Consider the following 21,095-nt stretch of genomic DNA (forward strand, 5'->3'; position numbering starts at 1 on the left):
AAGAAACAAAGGACATCAAATAAGCTCTATCTGAGCAACAAACTCACAGAACATACCAACTGCTACCAACAACTAACATAGTAAATTATCCACAGCCATCAGCCTCCTCTCACAGCAATGACCTCCCTCACATTCAATCTCTCTGCAATGACCTCCCAGCAATGACCCCCAGCAAAAATCTATCTCCAGCAAAATCTCTCTCCTGAACAGAACACTGGCTTTATATATAGCTTCAGAAAGAATAGGTAATTGGAGACAGCTGCGTCTTGACGAGGGGGCGGGGTCAGCTCTCCAATTAGCCATGGAGTCGACCAATCAGCTGCTTGAGGGATTTCAGGAAGCCATTTCCTGAAATAAACACATGTAAATACACAAACTACAACACATAAACTGGGGAACGTAACAATCACTAACACCATCATCATCATCATCACCATCATCACTAACACCATCATCATCACCACCATCATCACCATCATCACCACCATCATCACCATAATCACTAACACCATCATCATCACCATCATCACTAACACCATCATCATCATCATCATCATCATCATCATCACCACCATCATCACCACCATCACCATAATCACTAACACCATCATCACCATCATCACTAACACCACCATCCTCACCATCATCACCATCATCACTAACACCACCATCATCATCATCATCACCATCACTAAGTCCATCATCATCATCATCATCATCATCATCATCACCATCATCATCACCACCATCACCACCATCATCATCATCATCACCACCATCATCATGTTTCACACCTCTCCACTCTAGCTGTCTGCGGTGAGCATTCTGGAACAAAATGGCCTTTGTAACATCACTTTAAGAGATGTGTGCATGTGTGCTGCAGGGCTATACTTTAGAAGAAGTGCCAGAGTCGTGTTGTGGTCGCTGTGTTGCCACTGCCTGCACCATCCAACGACCTGACGGACACTTCATCACTGTCAAGGTTAGACACACACATGCGCACACACACACGCACACACACACGCACACACACACACGCACACGCACACACGCACACACACACACAGCTCAACTCAACTCAACTCAACTCAACTCAACTTTACTTAAACTCTAACCCCCTGTCTCTAACCCTACAGGTCAACAGTAGTCTAAATGAAGGCTGTAGTCAATACTCCTGTGGTGTCAACAGTAAACTAGCTCTACTCTAACCCCCTGTCTCTAACCCTACAGGTCAACAGTGGTCTAAATGAAGGCTGTAGTCAATACTTCTGTGGTGTCAACAGTAAACTAGCTCTACTCTAACCCCCTGTCTCTAACCCTACAGGTCAACAGTAGTCTAAATGAAGGCTGTAGTCAATACTCCTGTGGTGTCAACGGTAAAGGAGATCTGGTTCTCCAGACCAGAGTGACCACCTGCCCTCCTCTCGACCGCCAACTCTGTCTGGACCAGGGGGTATGGCTATAACACAACACTATAACCACAACACAACTACAGTACAACACAACCATTTTAACCCTCATCACAACACATCCAACCCCAACACTAATCCTTGATACAGTACTATAACCACAATACCACCACCAAACAACACTATGCTTTGAGCACATTGCACCACGGGAGGGTCACGGAATGAGTCCAAATCAAAGTGTGGCAAAACGGAGTACAGAGGACACTTCTCGGGTGCGTACTCCATTTGTTCATATTTTGAAGCATGCGTCGATGCAAGCTTCATCTGAAAGCATGCACAGAAATATGACGCAACCATGTAAAAAAAGACGCAATATTTCTTGAAAACAATGGTGGCTGGAATTAAACTGAAGCGACAGAAAACACGCTTCGGAATGAGAAGTTGTCGAATCACATATCATATGTTGCCTGACATCAATTGTTTTTCTTGATACATTAATAAATACATGCAGTGTTAATATTGTCATGGTTACCTGCCTAAAATAATCAGTGTGTCTAGATCACAAGCCCATAGTAAGTCAATAGGGATTACTGGCTATGTAAAGTTGTATGTGTTCTCCACACTCTACTCCTCCAGAGAACGTCCTGGGAGAAGGCACTCAGAGCATGATAGGGTAGAACACGGTAGTATACATGTTGAGAAACTCCCTATGACTACCTAAACCTAAGTCTAACCCTAATATAAGACAACAATACAACACAACCTACTGTACATCCAACCACAACACTAACCCTCAATACAACATGACAACCACACCACTAACCCTCAATACAACATAACACAACCCACATCTAACCACAACACTAACCCTCAATACAACATAACACAACCCACATCCAACCACAACACTAACCCTCAATACAACATAACACAACCCACATCCAACCACAACACTACCACATTTTACACATTACAGCACAACATACACTACATGTCCAAAAGTATGCGGACAAATTAGTAGATTCAGCTATTTCAGGCACACAGGTTGCTGACAGGTGTATAACATTGAGCACACCGCTATGCAATCTCCATAGACAAACATTGGTAGTAAAATGGCCTTACTGTAGAGCTCAGTGACTTTCAACGTGACACCGTCATAAGATGCCACCTTCCCAACAAGTCAGTTTGTAAAATTTCTGCCCCGCAAAAGCTTCCCAGGTAAAATGTAAGTGTTGTTATTGTGAAATGGAAATGTCTAGGAGCAACAATGTCTTAGCCGCGAAGTTTTAGACCACACAAGCTCACAGAATGGGACTGCCGAGTGCTGAAAAATCATCTGTCCTCGGTTGCAACACTCACCACCGAGTTCCAAACTGCCTCTGGAAGCAACGTCAGCATAAGAACTGTTTGTCGGGATCTTCATGAAATGGGTTTCCATGGTCAAGCAGCCACACACAAGCCTAAGATCACCATGCATAATGCCAAGTGTCGGCTGGAGTGGTATAAAGCTTGGTGCCATTCGACTCAGTGGAAACGTGTTCTCTGGAGTGATGAATCACACTTCACCATCTGGCAGTCCAAGAGACAAATATGGGTTTGGCGGATGACTGGAAAACCCTACCTGCCCCAGTGCATAGTGCCAACTGTAAAGTTTGGTGGAGGGGGAGTAATGGTCTGGGGCAGTCTTTCATGTTTCGGGCTAGGCCCCTTAATTCTTATCACTACAGCATACACTGACATTCTAGACAATTCTTTGATTCCAACTTTGTGGGAACAGTTTGGCCCTTTCCTGTTTTAGCTTGTCAATGCCCCCGTGCAAAAAGCAGGTCCATACAGAAATGATTTGTTGACATGTGTTTAATATTATATGATACATATGATATGTCTCTGTTGTGTTTTATAAGATATGTATGATGTCTCTGTTGTGTTTTATATTATGTGATATGCATGATATGTCTCTGTTGTGTTTTATATGATAGGATATGTATGATATGTCACTGTTATGTTTTATACGATATGTATGATATGTCTGTTGTGTTTTATATGATATGTATGATATGTCTGTTGTGTTTTATATGATATGTATGATATGTCTCTCTTGTGTTTTATATGATATGCATGATATGTTTCTGGTGTGTTTTATATGATATGTATGATATGTCTCTGTTGTGTTTTAAATTATATGATATATATGATATGTCTCTGTTGTGTTTTATATTATGTGATATGTATAATATGTCTCTGTTGTGTTTTATATGATATGTATGACATGTCTCTGTTGTGTTTTATATGATATGTATGATATGTCTGTTGTGTTTTATATGATATGTATGATATGTCTCTCTTGTGTTTTATATGATATGCATGATATGTTTCTGGTGTGTTTTATATGATATGTATGATATGTCTCTGTTGTGTTTTAAATTATATGATATATATGATATGTCTCTGTTGTGTTTTATATTATGTGATATGTATAATATGTCTCTGTTGTGTTTTATATGATATGTATGACATGTCTCTGTTGTGTTTTATATGATATGTATGATGTCTCTGTTGTGTTTTATATTATGTGATATGCATGATATGTCTCTGTTGTGTTTTATATGATAGGATATGTATGATATGTCACTGTTATGTTTTATACGATATGTATGATATGTCTGTTGTGTTTTATATGATATGTATGATATGTCTGTTGTGTTTTATATGATATGTATGATATGTCTCTCTTGTGTTTTATATGATATGCATGATATGTTTCTGGTGTGTTTTATATGATATGTATGATATGTCTCTGTTGTGTTTTATAAGATATGTATGATGTCTCTGTTGTGTTTTATATTATGTGATATGCATGATATGTCTCTGTTGTGTTTTATATGATAGGATATGTATGATATGTCACTGTTATGTTTTATACGATATGTATGATATGTCTGTTGTGTTTTATATGATATGTATGATATGTCTGTTGTGTTTTATATGATATGTATGATATGTCTCTCTTGTGTTTTATATGATATGCATGATATGTTTCTGGTGTGTTTTATATGATATGTATGATATGTCTCTGTTGTGTTTTAAATTATATGATATATATGATATGTCTCTGTTGTGTTTTATATTATGTGATATGTATAATATGTCTCTGTTGTGTTTTATATGATATGTATGACATGTCTCTGTTGTGTTTTATATGATATGTATGATATGTCTCTATAGTGTTTTATATGATACGTATGATATGTCTCTGTTGTTTTTTATATTATGTGATATGTCCCTGTAGTGTTTTATATTACATGATATGTGTGATATGTCTCTGTTGAGTTTTAATTGATATGTAGTATATGTATCGGTTGTGTTTTATATTATGTGATATGTCTCTGTTGTGTTTTATATTATATGATATGTATGATATGTCTCTGTAGTGTTTTATATTATATGATATGTATGATATGTCACTGTTGTGTTTTATATGATATGTATGATATGTCTCTGTTGTGTTTTATATGATATGTATGATATGTCTCTATTGTGTTTCATATGATATGTATGATATGTCTCTGTTGTGTTTTATATGATATGCATGATATGTCTCTGGTGTGTTTTATATGATATCTATGATATGTCTCTGTTGTGTTTTATATTATGTGATATGTATGATATGTCTCTGTGGCGTTTTATATTGTGTGATATGTATGATATGTCACTGTTATGTTTTATATGATATGTATGATATGTCTGTTGTGTTTTATATAATATGTATGATATGTCTCTGTTGTGTTATATATGATATGCATTATATCTCTGTTGTGTTTTATATTATGTGATATGTATGATATGTCTCTCTTGTGTTTTATATTATGTGATATGTCGCTGTTGTGTTTTATATTATGTGATATGTCTCTGTTGTGTTTTATATGATATGCATGATATGTCTCTGGTGTGTTTTTATGATATGTATGATATTTCTCTGTTGTGTTTTATTTTATGTGATATGTATAATATGTCTCTCTTGTGTTTTATATTATGTGATATGTCTCTGTTGTGTTTTATATTATATGATATGTATGATATGTCTCTGTTGTGTTTATATGATATGTATGATATGTCTCTGTTGTGATTTAAATTATATGATATATATGATATGTCTCTGTTGTGTTTTATATTATGTGATATGTATGATATGTCTCTCTTGTGTTTTATATTATGTGATATGTCTCTGTTGTGTTTTATATTATGTGATATGTCTCTGTTGTGTTTTATATGATATGCATGATATGTCTCTGTTGTGTTTATATGATATGTATGATATGTCTCTGTTGTGGTTTAAATTATATGATATATATGATATGTCTCTGTTGTGTTTTATATTATGTGATATGTATGATATGTCTCTGTTGTGTTTTATATGATATGTATTATATGTCTCTGTTGTGTTTTATATGATATGTATTATATGTCTCTGTTGTGTTTTATATGATATGTATTATATGTCTCTGTTGTGTTTTATATGATATGTATTATATGTCTCTGTTGTGTTTTATATGATATGTATTATATGTCTCTGTTGTGTTTTATATGATATGTATGATATGTCTCTGTTGTGTTTTATATTATGTGATATGTCTCTGTTGTGTTTTATATGATATGTATTATATGTCTCTGTTGTGTTTTATATGATATGTATTATATGTCTCTGTTGTGTTTTATATGATATGTATGATATGTCTCTGTTGTGTTTTATATTATGTGATATGTATGATATGTCTCTGTTGTGTTTTATATTATGTGATATGTCTCTGTTGTGTTTTATATGATATGTATTATATGTCTCTGTTGTGTTTTATATGATATGTATCATATGTCTCTGTTTTGTTTTATATTACATGATATGCATGATATGTCTCTGGTGCGTTTTATATTATATGATATGTATGATATGTCTCCGTCTTTTATATGATATGTGTGATATGTCTCTGTTGTGTTTTATATGATATGTATGATATGTCTCTGTTGTGTTTTATATTATATGATATGTATGATATGTCTCTGTTGTGTTTTATATTATGTGATATGCATGATATTTCTCTGTTGTGTTTTATATTATGTGATATGTCTCTGTTGTGTTTTATATGATATGTATTATATGTCTTTGTTGTGTTTTATATTACATGATATGCATGATATGTCTCTGGTGCGTTTTATTTTATATGATATATATGATATGTCTCTGTTGTGTTTTAAATTATATGATATATATGATATGTCTATGTTGTGTTTTATATTATGTGATATGTATGATATGTCTCTGTTGTGTTTTATCTGATATGTATCATATGTCTCTGTTGTGTTTTATATGATATGTATGATATGTCTCTATTCTGTTTTATATAATATGTATGATATGTCTATGTTGTGTTTTATATGATATGTATCATATGTCTCTGTTGTGTTTTATATGATATGTATGATATGTCTCTGTTGTGTTTTATATGATATGTATCATATGTCTCTGTTGTGTTTTATATGATATGTATGATATGTCTCTGTTGTGTTTTATATGATATGTATCATATGTCTCTGGTGCGTTTTATTTTATATGATGTGTATGATATGTCTCTGTTGTGTTTTATATGATATGTATGATATATCTCTGTTGTGTTTTATATGATATGTATCATATGTCTCTGTTGTGTTTTATATGATATGTATGATATGTCTCTGTTGTGTTTTATATGATATGTATCATATGTCTCTGTTGTGTTTTATATGATATGTATGATTTGTCTCTGTTGTGTTTTATATTATGTGATATGTCTCTGTTGTGTTTTATATGATATGTATTATATGTCTCTGGTGTGTTTTATTTTATATGATGTGTATGATATGTCTCTGTTGTGTTTTATATGATATGTATGATATATCTATGTTGTGTTTTAAATTATATGATATATATGATATGTCTCTGTTGTGTTTTATATTATGTGATATGTCTTTGTTGTGTTTTATATTACATGATATGCATGATATGTCTCTGGTGCGTTTTATTTTATATGATCAAATTTATTTATATAGCCCTTCGTACATCAGCTGATATTTCAAAGTGCTGTACAGAAACCCAGCCTAAAACCCCAATCAGCAAGCAATGCAGGTGAAGAAGCACGGTGGCTAGGAAAAACTCCCTAGAAAGGCCAAAACCTAGGAAGAAACCTAGAGAGGAACCAGGCTATGTGGGGTGGCCAGTCCTCTTCTGGCTGTGTCGGGTGGAGATTATAACAAAACATGGTCAAGATGTTCAAATGTTCATAAATGACCAGCATGGTCGAATAAAAATAAGGCAGAATAGTTGAAACTGGAGCAGCAGCACAGTCAGGTGGACTGGGGACAGCAAGGAGTCATCATGTCAGGTATTCCTGGGGCATGGTCCTAGGGCTCAGGTCCTCCGAGAGAGGGAAAGAAAGAGAGAATTAGAGAGAGCATATGTGGGATGGCCAGTCCTCTTCTGGCTGTGCCGGGTGGAGATTATAACAGAACATGGCCAAGATGTTCAAATGTTCATAAATGATCAGCATGGTCGAATAATAATAAGGCAGAACAGTTGAAACTGGAGCAGCAGCACAGTCAGGTGGACTGGGGACAGCAAGGAGTCATCATGTCAGGTATTCCTGGGGCATGGTCCTAGGGCTCAGGTCCTCCGAGAGAGGGAAAGAAAGAGAGAATTAGAGAGAGCATATGTGGGATGGCCAGTCCTCTTCTGGCTGTGCCGGGTGGAGATTATAACAGAACATGGCCAAGATGTTCAAATGTTCGTAAATGATCAGCATGGTCAAATAATAATAAGGCAGAACAGTTGAAACTGGAGCAGCAGCACAGCCAGGTGGACTGGGGACAGCAAGGAGTCATCATGTCAGGTAGTCCTGGGGCATGGTCCTAGGGCTCAGGTCCTCCGAGAGAGAGAAAGAGAGAAGGAGAGAATTAGAGAACGCACACTTAGATTCACACAGGACACCGAATAGGACAGGAGAAGTACTCCAGATATAACAAACTGACCCTAGCCCCCCGACACATAAACTACTGCAGCATAAATACTGGAGGCTGAGACAGGAGGGGTCAGGAGACACTGTGGCCCACTCCGAGGACACCCCCGGACAGGGCCAAACAGGAAGGATATAACCCCACCCACTTTGCCAAAGCACAGCCCCCACACCACTACATATATGATGTGTATGATATGTCTCTGTTGTGTTTTATATTATATGATATGTATGATATATCTATGTTGTGTTTTAAATTATATGATATATATGATATGTCTCTGTTGTGTTTTATATTATGTGATATGTATGATATGTCTCTGTTGTGTTTTATATGATATGTATCATATGTCTCTGTTGTGTTTTATATGATATGTATGATATGTCTCTATTGTGTTTTATATAATATGTATGATATGTCTCTGTTGTGTTTTATATGATATGTATGATATGTCTCTGTTGTGTTTTATATGATATGTATCATATGTCTCTGTTGTGTTTTATATGATATGTATGATTTGTCTCTGTTGTGTTTTATATTAGGTGATATGTCTCTGTTGTGTTTTATATGATATGTATTATATGTCTTTGTTGTGTTTTATATTACATGATATGCATGATATGTCTCTGGTGCGTTTTATTTTATATGATGTGTATGATATGTCTCTGTTGTGTTTTATATGATATGTATGATATATCTCTGTTGTGTTTTAAATTATATGATATATATGATATGTCTCTGTTGTGTTTTATATTATGTGATATGTATGATATGTCTCTGTTGTGTTTCATATGATATGTATCATATGTCTCTGTTGTGTTTTATATGATATGTATGATATGTCCCTGTAGTGTTTTATATTATCTCTGTTGTGTTTTATATTATGTGATATGTATGATATGTCTCTGTTGTGTTTTATATGATATGTATGATATGTCTCTGTTGTGTTTTATGTGATATGTATGATATGTCTCTGTTGTGTTTTATATGATATGTATGATATGTCTCTGTTGTGTTTTATATTATGTGATATGTCTCTGTTGTGTTTTATATGATATGTGTTTTATGTCTCTGTTGTGTTTTATATTATATGATATGCATGATATGTCTCTGGTGTGTTTTATATTATGTGATATGTCTCTGTTGTGTTTTATATGATATGTGTTATATGTCTCTGTTGTGTTTTATATTATATGATATGCATGATATGTCTCTGTTGTGTTTTATATTATATGACATGTATGATATGTCTCTGTGTTTTATGTGATATGTGTGATATGTCTCTCTTGTGTTTTATATGATATATATGATATGTCTCTGTTGTGTTTTATATTATATGATATGAATGATATGTCTCTGTTGTGTTTTATATGATATCTATGATATGTCTTTGTTGTGTTTTATATGAAATGTATGATATGTCTCTGTTGTGTTTTATATTATATGATATATATGATATGTTTCTCTTGTGTTTTATATTATATGATATATATGATATGTCTCTGTGTTTTATATGATATGTATGATATGTCTCTGTTGTGTTTTTTATTATATGATATGTATGATATGTCTCTGCTGTGTTTTATATGAAATGTATCATATGTCTCTGTTGTGTTTTATATTATATGATATATATGATATGTCTCTGTTGTGTTTTATATTATATGATATATATGATATGTCTCTGTTGTGTTTTATATTATATGATATATATGATATGTCTCTGTGTTTTATATGATATGTATGATATGTCTCTGTTGTGTTTTATATTATGTGATATGTATGATATGTCTCTGTTGTTTTTTATATTATGTGATATGTCTCTGTAGTGTTTTATAATATATGATGTGTGATATGTCTCCTTTGTGTTTTATTTGATTTGTGAGATATGTCTCTGTTGTGTTTTATATTATGTGATATGCATGATATGTCTCTGTTGTGTTTTATATTATGTGATATGCATGATATGTCTCTGTTGTGTTTTATATGATATGTATCATATGTCTCTGTTGTGTTTTATATTATATAATATTTATGATATGTCTCTGTTGTGTTTTATATGATATGTATGATACGTCTCTGTTGTGTTTTACATTATATGATATATATGATATGTCTCTGTTGTGTTTTAGATGATATCTATGATATGTCTCTGTTGTGTTTTATATGATATGTATGATATGGCTCTGTTGTGTTTTATATGATATGTATGATATGTCTCTGTTGTGTTTTATATTATATGATATATATGATATGTTTCTGTTGTGTTTTATATTATATGATATATATGATATGTCTCTGTGTTTATATGATATGTCTCTGTTGTGTTTTATATTATGTGATATGTATGATATGTCTCTGTTATTTTTATATTATGTGATATGTCTCTGTAGTGTTTTATAATATATGATATGTGTGATATGTCTCTTTTGTGTTTTATATGATTTGTGTGATATGTCTCTGTTGTGTTTTATATGATATGTATGATGTCTCTGTTGTGTTTTATATGATATGTATGATATGTCTCTGTTGTGTTTTATATTATATAATATGTATGATATGTCTCTGTTTTGTTTTATATGATATGTATGATACGTCTCTGTTGTGTTTTACATTATGTGATATGTATGATATGTCTCTGTTTTTTTTAAATATTATTTGATACGTCTCTGCTGTGTTTTATATGATATGTATGATATGTCTCTGTTGTGTTTTATATTATATAATATGTATGATATGTCTCTGTTTTGTTTTATATGATATGTATGATACGTCTCTGTTGTGTTTTACATTATGTGATATGTATGATATGTCTCTGTTTTTTAAAAATATTTTTTGATACGTCTCTGCTGTGTTTTATATGATATGTATCATATGTCTCTGTTGTGTTTTATATTATATAATATTTATGATATGTCTCTGTTGTGTTTTATATGATATGTATGATACGTCTCTGTTGTGTTTTACATTATATGATATATATGATATGTCTCTGTTGTGTTTTAGATGATATCTATGATATGTCTCTGTTGTGTTTTATATGATATGTATGATATGGCTCTGTTGTGTTTTATATGATATGTATGATATGTCTCTGTTGTGTTTTATATTATATGATATATATGATATGTTTCTGTTGTGTTTTATATTATATGATATATATGATATGTCTCTGTGTTTATATGATATGTCTCTGTTGTGTTTTATATTATGTGATATGTATGATATGTCTCTGTTATTTTTATATTATGTGATATGTCTCTGTAGTGTTTTATAATATATGATATGTGTGATATGTCTCTTTTGTGTTTTATATGATTTGTGTGATATGTCTCTGTTGTGTTTTATATGATATGTATGATGTCTCTGTTGTGTTTTATATGATATGTATGATATGTCTCTGTTGTGTTTTATATTATATAATATGTATGATATGTCTCTGTTTTGTTTTATATGATATGTATGATACGTCTCTGTTGTGTTTTACATTATGTGATATGTATGATATGTCTCTGTTTTTTTTAAATATTATTTGATACGTCTCTGCTGTGTTTTATATGATATGTATGATATGTCTCTGTTGTGTTTTATATTATATAATATGTATGATATGTCTCTGTTTTGTTTTATATGATATGTATGATACGTCTCTGTTGTGTTTTACATTATGTGATATGTATGATATGTCTCTGTTTTTTAAAAATATTATTTGATACGTCTCTGCTGTGTTTTATATGATATGTATGATATGTCTCTGTTGTGTTTTATATTATATAATATGTATGATATGTCTCTGTTGTGTTTTATATGATATGTATGATATGTCTCTGTTGTGTTTTATATGATATGTATGATTTGTCTCTGTTGTGTTTTATGTGATATGTATGATATGTCTCACTGTCTCTGTGTTCAGGGGAAGATCAGCCAGATAGGAACCAGCTGCTGTGAGATGTGTGAGTATCATCTTCAGGTTGTTCGTGTCCGTACCTTGTGTTTGTGTCCTTATTGTGTGTGTGTATGTGTGTGTGTGTGTGTGTGTGTGTGTGTGTGTGTGTGTGTGTGTGTGTGTGTGTGTGTGTGTGTGTGTGTGTGCGTGTGTGTGTGTGTCGGTACTGAGTGTGTGTGTGTGTGTGTGTGTGTGTCGGTACTGAGTGTGTGTGTATCTGTAGGTACTGAGTGTGTGTGTGTATCTGTAGGTACAGAGCCAGAGTGTAGGAAGACAGTGGGAACACTCAACTACATCAAAGTGGACGACTGCCAGTCACAACAACAGATAGAACTACACTACTGTGAGGTGAGAACACACACAGTTATTTAGCAGTCCCACTCTTAAACACACAATACATGTTTTGGGCAACCAATCAGAACATTTTGATGGATAGCAACAGTCAACAAAACGTATAGTTTTTATTTTAAAAACTATTTTTTATGGCTAAATAATTTGAAAGTGCATCAGGGGTATCTACTTATAACTGCTGAAATATTGAAATATTGAGACTGTTGAAGTGTTTTTCAAATCCAAAATGTTGCTATTGCATTGTTTGCTAGCTTGCTGGTTAGAAAGCTATCATTGAACACGTTGCTAATGCTAGCTAGCCATTGTTAATATGACAAATTTTTCCAAATGTATGTTAGTTAGCTAACTAAAAGTGCTGAATGTAGTAGAAAAAATTTATCTAGTCCTTGGCCTATATCCTAATCTGATTTTCGTACAGGTCACATTGTTTTTCACATTACTATCTCTGGTAAACACACACTATATCAAATAAATGCGCACATGCGCAGGATACAGAAGGTGCAGTATTTTGTTAATACATGTAGCTAGCTAGCGAAACAATGAATCCTAATCCCAACTATAATGCCGCATTCAAAACAACTGGGCACTCAGATTTTTTTTATTTATTAGAAGTGTCATCCAATTTTGAATTCGAACTCGGGTCTCTTTCTAGAGCTCCGACTTTCTGACCTGATGATCACATGATTTGACCTCGTCATTTTCCAAGTTCCCAGTTGTTTTGAATGCGGCAATACTACCATGCATGAGTCTGCAGGTAGATAAAGCTAACCAACTATGGTCAATGTTAGCTAGCTAGCAAAAATAAGGCTATAACTACTAATACAAATGGCTTTCTGCAATATGAATAATATTACTACACAGATCATACACGTAACGTTAGCTAGAGAGCCAGCCAGCTAAAATTAGCTACCTAGCTAACAGTAAGCTTTAACCTAAAATGAAAACAACTTTCTGACAAAATGTGTTCTCTTTTGGACTCTGCATCTGGCAATCATCTCAGCTTCCACCGGGCATTCCAAAACTAGCTCAACTTGTTCCGTGACAGCGACACCGTTTCTTCCCCACCACTGTCATCAGTAGACTGGTTCAATACTTTTTTGTATTGAATCAGGGATTTCCTCATTGTTTGATAAATGTTCATTTAGGGAGAGTCAGCAAGAAACGATCGTCCTCCAGAAAGTTGTCCATCACAACTTGTTCCCACTAATTAATTAATTAACTATTAATTAACTATTAATTTCAGGGCAGTAATGTAGAGAGCAGTAGCAAAACTTTTTCAGTTTTTCATGATATCTTTAAAAAAAAAGCTGAGGTAGAAAGGATTGTCCACACATACTGAGCAGATACATGGCAGACCAATCCAAAATCATCTCTCGGTATGTCCAGCCCATCCATTATCTCAGCCAATCATGGCTAGTGGGAAAGTACCTGTATTTTGGCTAAACCAACTAGGCTCATAATTTTAAAATTGTATTAATATATTCAGGCATATAAGTTTGTTATTTAGACACATGAAAATTCACATGTTCAAGATGGAATTTCTGGAATTTCTGGAATTTCTGCCACAAAACGCATTTTGATGCAAATAAATGTCAAAAAAAAATGTCAAATGCCTCTCCTGTGAAGTAGTGACGTGCAGCATTCATCTAGCTTCTTGAAACAGGTCACATTTGTTAGCTCCAAAAGTGGTGAGGAGCTTTGACCATAAACATAGAATAAGACTTTGACTTCATGAACAGTGCATCCAGAGACACACTACAAACTTCATTTGACAGTTCAACTCCTGATCAGCAATGGGTGTCTATGCTTCATTTCAGTCTCTATTAAAAACATAGGTTGAGATCCTTGTCAGGCGTTTTCTCCAAATTGGGCTTCCAGGTTGCAAACAGTAACGAAGGGGGGTGGGACTTAGTGAAGAGTTCATTAAAGTAGGTAAGACAACTATATATTATGACCCACTCTCTCTCTCTCTGTCTCTGTCTCTCTCTGTCTCTGTTTCTCCCTCCCTCCCTCCCTCCCTCCCTCCCTCCCTCCCTCCCTCCCTCTCTCTCTCTCACCCCCTCTTTCCCCCACCCCCTCTCTCTTTCTCTCCCACCCCTCTCTCCCCCTCTCTCTTTCTCTTTCTCTCTCTCTCTCTCTCTCTCTCTCTCACCCCCCTTTCTCTCTCTCTTTCCCCCTCTCTCTCTCCCCCCCCCCTCTCTCTCTCTCTCTCTCTCTCACTCAATGCAAAGGGACTTTATTGGCATGGGAAACATGTTTACATTGCCAAAGAAAGTGAAATAAACAATAAACAAAAGTGAGGAGACACAACAGTAAATTTTGCACTCAGGTTTGAAAAAGATCAATACATTTCAAGTGTTATATTATCAGCTCTGTAAAGTGTTCTAGCAACGTGCAAATAGTTGTAGTATGAATAGGAGGGTAAGGTAAATAAACAGATCAGCATTGGTTGTGTTTACGAAATTGTTTGTGTTCCACTGGATGCCCTTTTCCATTGGTCACAAATCTTGCTCCTGTGACTGAATACTGTGGCTACCGATGCGGTAGTTTATCAATGTTAGATGTTTTTTCAAATTCTTTGTGGGGCCGTGTGATCTGTGGGAAATATCTCTAAGGAGGTTAGGAAGTTGTTAAAGCAATTAAATTACTCTATGTTTTAATATCCAATTAAAATGTAACACTCTGTCCATTCATAAGGACTTGTAAGACCCTTATTCTATAATAATAGACAGAGCCCAGTCTCAAAATCAAACAGCAGAGTGTATTCTCGAGAGTACTCCCCACGATACACGTTACCACAGGTTATAAACTGAAAATGACGTCATTAGTTCCAGCCCCAACCCGTGCCATCTCCGTTCCAGTACAAAGGCCGTATCTCAAGCCTTCCCACATCCGTCTCCCTACCAATTTAATATAATTTACGAGTCAAGGTTTTCTCGTGTAGATACGCATTCTAGCCAGTCTGATTCATTTGTACCAAGGAACAGACAGTCATTGTTCTAACTCTTGACCACATTCACACACATTATATTCAGTACTGGGATCAAGAAAGAAAATTCATACATATACAGTAACATAATAGTATTCTGATTAGTACATCCTGATTGAAATGTATACATAATTAGTCATTATAGATAAAAATTCCCTTAACAGAAGTGCCGCTCAGTTTCCACCTCATTTTATAGGCAGTGTGCACATAGCCTGCCTTCCCTTGAGAGCCAGGTCTGTCTATGGCGGCCTCTCTCAATAGTAAGGCTATGTTCAGGATTTTCTTAATTTGGGGTCAGTTACAGTAATCAGGTATTCTGCCACTGTGTACTCTCTGTTTAGGGCCAGATACCATTCAAATTAGGTATGTTTTTAGGTTGATTCTTTCCAGTGTGTCAAATTGTGTCTGTTTGTGTTGCTGTCCTGGGGCTCTGTGGGGTCTGTTTGTGTTTGTGAACAGAGCCCCTGAAACCAGCGACTCGCTTCTAGGTTAATCTCTCTGAAGGTGAGGGCTTTGTGGTGGAATGTGTAAGCACGCTTCCTTTTAGGTGGTTGTTGAATTTAACAGCTTTTTTTTCTGGATGGTGATAACTTGCGGGTATAGTCCTAATTCTGTTATTTTTGCAGTATTCTACATGCAGTCTCAATTGGGTCTTTGTCCAATGTTGTGAATTCTTGGTTGGTGAGTGGACCCCAGACTTCACAACTATAGAGAGCACAGACTTCACAACCATAGAGGGCACAGACTTCGCAATCATTGAGGGCACAGACTTCACAACCATTGAGGGCACAGACTTCACAACCATAGAGGGCAATGTGTTATATAACGGACTAAGGTATTTTTAGCCAGATCCTAATTGGGATGTGGAGTTTTATGTTCCTTTTGATAGCGTAGAAGGCAATTTTTGCCTTTTCTCTCAGATCGTTCATTGCCTTATGTTGATTATTAGGCAGAGGTAGGTACAGTTGAAGTCGGAAGTTTACAAACACTTAAGTCGGAGTCATTAAAACTCATTTTTCAACCACTCCACAAATTTCTTGTTAACAAACTATAGTTTTTGTTAGTCGGTTAGGACATCTACTTTGTGCATGACACAAGTAATTTTTCCAACAATTGTTTACAGACAGATTATTTCACTTATAATTCACTATATCACAATTCTAGTGGGTCAGAAGTTGACATACACTAAGTTGACTGTGCCTTTAAACAGCTTGGAAAATTCCAGAAAATGATGCCATAGCTTTAGAAGCTTCTGATAGGCTAATTTACATAATTTGAGTCAATTGGAGGTGTACCTGTGGATGTATTTCAAGGTCTACATTCAAGCTCAGCGACTCTTTGCTTGACATCATGGGAAAATCAAAAGAAATCTGCCAAGACCTCAGAAAGCAAATTGGAGACCTCCACAAGTCTGGTTCATCCAAACGAGCTTCAATGCCATACAGCACTCCTTCCGTGGCCTCCAACTGCTCTTAAACGCTAGTAAAACCAAATGCATGCTGTTCAACCGTTCGCTGCCTGCACCCGCACGCCTGACCAGCATCACCACCCTGGATGGTTCCGACCTTGAATATGTGGACATCTATAAGTACCTAGGTGTCTGGCTAGACTCTAAACTCTCCTTCCAGACCCAATCGAAAATCAAATCAAGAGACGGCTTTCTATTCCGCAACAAAGCCTCCTTCACTCACGCCGCCAAACTTACCCTAGTAAAACTGACTATCCTACCGATCCTCGACTTCGGCGATGTCATCTAAAAAATTGCTTCCAACACTCTACTCAGCAAACTGGATGCAGTTTATCACAGTGCCATCCGTTTTGTCACTAAAGCACCTTATACCACCCACCACTGCGACTTGTATGCTCTAGTCGGCTGGCCCTCGCTACATATTCGTCGCCAGACCCACTGGCTCCAGGTCATCTACAAGTCCATGCTAGGTAAAGCTCCGCCTTATCTCAGTTCACTGGTTACGATGGCAACACCCATCCGTAGCACGCGCTCCAGCAGGTGTATCTCACTGATCATCCCTAAAGCCAACACCTCATTTGGCCGCCTTTCGTTCCAGTTCTCTGCTGCCTGTGACTGGAACGAATTGCAAAAATCGCTGAAGTTGGAGACTTTTATCTCCCTCACCAACTTCAAACATCTGCTATCTGAGCAGCTAACCGATCGCTGCAGCTGCACATAGTCTATTGGTAAATAGCCCACCCATTTTCACCTACCTCATCCCCATACTGTTTTTATTTATTTATTTTTCTGCTCTTTTGCACACCAATATCTCTACCTGTACATAACCATCTGATCATTTATCACTCCAGTGTTAATCTGCATAATTGTAATTATTTGCCTACCTTCTCATGCCTTTTGCACACAATATATATATAGACTCCACTTTTTTCTACTGTGTTATTGACTTGTTAATTGTTTACTCCATGTGTAACTCTGTGTTGTCTGTTCACACTGCTATGCCTTATCTTGGCCAGGTCGCAGTTGTAAATGAGAACTTGTTCTCAACTAGCCTACCTGGTTAAATAAAGGTGAAATAAAAAAAATAAAAAAAATAAATAAAAATCCTTGGGAGCAATTTCCAAACACCTGAAGGTGCCACGTTCATCTGTACAAACAATAGTATGCAAGTATAAACACCATGTGACCACACAGCCGTCACACCACTCAGGATAGAGACTCGTTCTGTCTCCTAGAGATGAACGTACTTTGGTGCGAGAAGAGCCAATCAATCCCAGAACAACAGCAAAGGACCTTGCGAAGATGCTGGAGGAAACAGGTACAAAATTATCTATATCCACAGGAAAACAAGTCCTATGTCGACATAACCTGAAAGGCCGCTCAGCAAGGAAGATGCCACTGCTCCAAAACCGCCATAAAAAAGCCAGACTACGGTTTGCAACTGCACATGGGGACAAAGATTGTACTTTCTGGAGAAATGTCCTCTGGTCTAGTAAAAAAAAATACAACTGTTCGGTCATAATGACCATCGTTATGCTTTGTGGAAAAAGCTGGATGCTTGCAAGCCAAAGAACACCATCCCAACCGTGAAGCACAGGGGTGGCAGCTTCATGTTGTGGGGGTGCTTTGCTGCAGGAGGCACTGGTGCACTTCACAAAATAGATGGCTTCATGAGGCAGGAAAATTATGTGGATATATTGAAGTAACATTTCAAGACATCAGTCAGGAAGTTAAATCTTGGTCGCAAATAGGTCTTCCAAATGGACAATGACCCAAAGCATGCTTCTGAAGTTGTGGCACAATGGCTTAAGGACAACGAAGTCAAGGTATTGGAGTGGCCATCACAAAGCCCTGACCTCAAACCCATAGAAAATGTGTGGGCAGAACTGAAAAAGCATGTTCGAGCAAGGAGGCATACAAACCTGACTCAGTTACAACAGGTTTGTCATGAGGAATGGACCAAAATTCACCCAACTTATTATGGGAAATTTGTGGAAGGCTTCCTGAAACGTTTGACCCAAGTTAAACAATTTAAAGGTACTGCTACCAAATACTAATTGAGTGTATGTAAACTTCTGACCCACTGGGAATGTGATGAAAGAAATAAAAGCTGAAATAAATCATTCTTTCTACTATTATTCTGACAGGTCACATTCTTAAAATGATGTGGTGATCCTAACTGACCTAAGACCAGAAATTTGTACTAGGATTAAATGTCAGGAATTGTAAAATACTGAGTTTAAATGTATTTGGCCAAGGTGTATGTAAACTTCCGACTTCAAATGTATATTTTTTGTGTGCTCTAGGGCGGCTATCAAGGCTCAGGAAAAGACCCAGGTACAGACAGTTTCGATGTAGCAAAAGTTAATTACAAAAACAGGGGGGCAGGCAAACGACAGGTCAAGGGCAGGCAGGGGTCAGGTACAGAACAGCATGCAGGCTCAGGGTCGGTGCTTGCATGGGTCAGTAATCCAGATAGGTGTGACAAGGTACAGAACGACAGGCAGGCTCAGGGCAGGCAGAATGGTCAAAACCGGGAAAACAAGAACTAGAGAAAGACAGGAGCACGGGAAAAACACAGGTATAAATACACTGGGGATACTGGGGAAGATGGGCGACACCGGGAGGGTGGAGACAAGCACAAAGACATGTCACACTCTGAAACAGATCAGGGTGTGACAGCAACAGTGTCTAGATAGAATTTGTATTTGTTGTCTTGGCTATTGGACCTTTTTTGGAACACCATTATTTTTGTTTTACTGAGATTCACTGTCAGGGCCCAGGTCTGACAGAATCTGCGCAGAGGATCTAGGTACTGCTGAAGGACCTCCTTGTTTGGGGACAGAAGCACCAAATCATCACCAAACATTTGACTTCAGATTCTATTAGCGTGAAGCCGGGTGCTGCAGACTGTTTTAGTGCCCCCGCCAATTCATTGATATATTTGTTGAAGAGGGTGGGGCTCAACCTGCATCCCTGTCTCACCCCACGGCCCCGAGGAAAGAAATCTGTGTGTACATTGCCAATTTTAACTGCACACTTGTTTTTGTGCCTATTGATTTTATAATGATTTTCCTCTTTTTCTCTCTCTCTCTTTCTCTCTCTCTCAGGGGAAGTGTCGTAGTAAGAGTGTATATTCCCTGGAAACTAACGCTGTGGAGAGGGAGTGTGTGTGTTGTGCTTCTGTGGCGACAGAGCCTCTGAGCGTTCCGCTGCTGTGTTCTAATGGAACACTGACACATCACAACGTTCTGTCTGTCACTGCCTGCGACTGTCTGGCCCAGCACTGCACCTAGAGAGAGCTGAATAAAATTGAGAGAGACAATGTGTGTGTGTGTGTGCCCTGATAAACATGTACTCAAATAAACAATTTGGATATTCTCATTCTGTCTGTCTGTCTGTCTGTCTCTTTCTCTTTCTCTGTCTGTCTGTCTGTCTGTCTGTCTGTCTGTCTGTCTGTCTGTCTGTCTGTCTGTCTGTCTGTCTGCATGCATGCTTGTTCTGTCCCGTGTGGCTCAGTTGGTAGAGCATGGTGTGTGCAATGCTAGGGTTGTGGTTTCAATTCCCATAGAGGACTGTACGAAAAAGTACAAATATTTCTGCACTCACTAGGGATGTCAATTATTCAACCTGCTGTCAGACCCTATGGATGCTCTAGTCTAAGGCACCTGGTTCAGTTGTGTTTAGGAGCATTTTTAAAATATATTTTAAGAAATATTTGAGCTGTGTTAGTTACATGCATCCCCCTCTCTCGCTATTGATTTCAACTTGATAATCGATGATTGATTGACAAAACAGTGTTGAATTTCTATTTCTGTTTTGGTGACCCTCGTATCAAAATACAAAATTCCTAAATCTACAGTGCCTTGCAAAAGTATTCATCCCCCTTGG

General features: G+C 36.4%; 1 protein-coding gene across 2 annotated transcripts in view; it reads left to right on the top strand.

The window, feature by feature from the left end:
* vwf (von Willebrand factor) overlaps positions 1–20,588 on the top strand; it is a 180,131-nt gene extending 159,543 nt beyond the window's left edge. Inside the window, exons 50-54 of one of the 2 annotated variants that reach the window (XM_036973629.1) lie at positions 884–982; positions 1,325–1,453; positions 12,364–12,403; positions 12,647–12,744; positions 20,315–20,588. In XM_036973629.1, the coding sequence (XP_036829524.1) occupies positions 884–982; positions 1,325–1,453; positions 12,364–12,403; positions 12,647–12,744; positions 20,315–20,500 (552 nt within the window). In that variant the 3' untranslated portion in view covers positions 20,501–20,588. Of the gene's footprint in view, positions 1–883; positions 983–1,136; positions 1,224–1,324; positions 1,454–12,363; positions 12,404–12,646; positions 12,745–20,314 lie in introns of those variants that run through there. The other variant, XM_036973630.1, reaches the window with a different exon arrangement.
* The last annotated feature ends 507 nt before the right edge of the window (positions 20,589–21,095 follow it).

The sequence above is a fragment of the Oncorhynchus mykiss genome, unplaced genomic scaffold, assembly GCF_013265735.2.
Source record: "Oncorhynchus mykiss isolate Arlee unplaced genomic scaffold, USDA_OmykA_1.1 un_scaffold_277, whole genome shotgun sequence".
In the NCBI taxonomy this organism is placed as follows: Eukaryota; Metazoa; Chordata; class Actinopteri; order Salmoniformes; family Salmonidae; genus Oncorhynchus; species Oncorhynchus mykiss.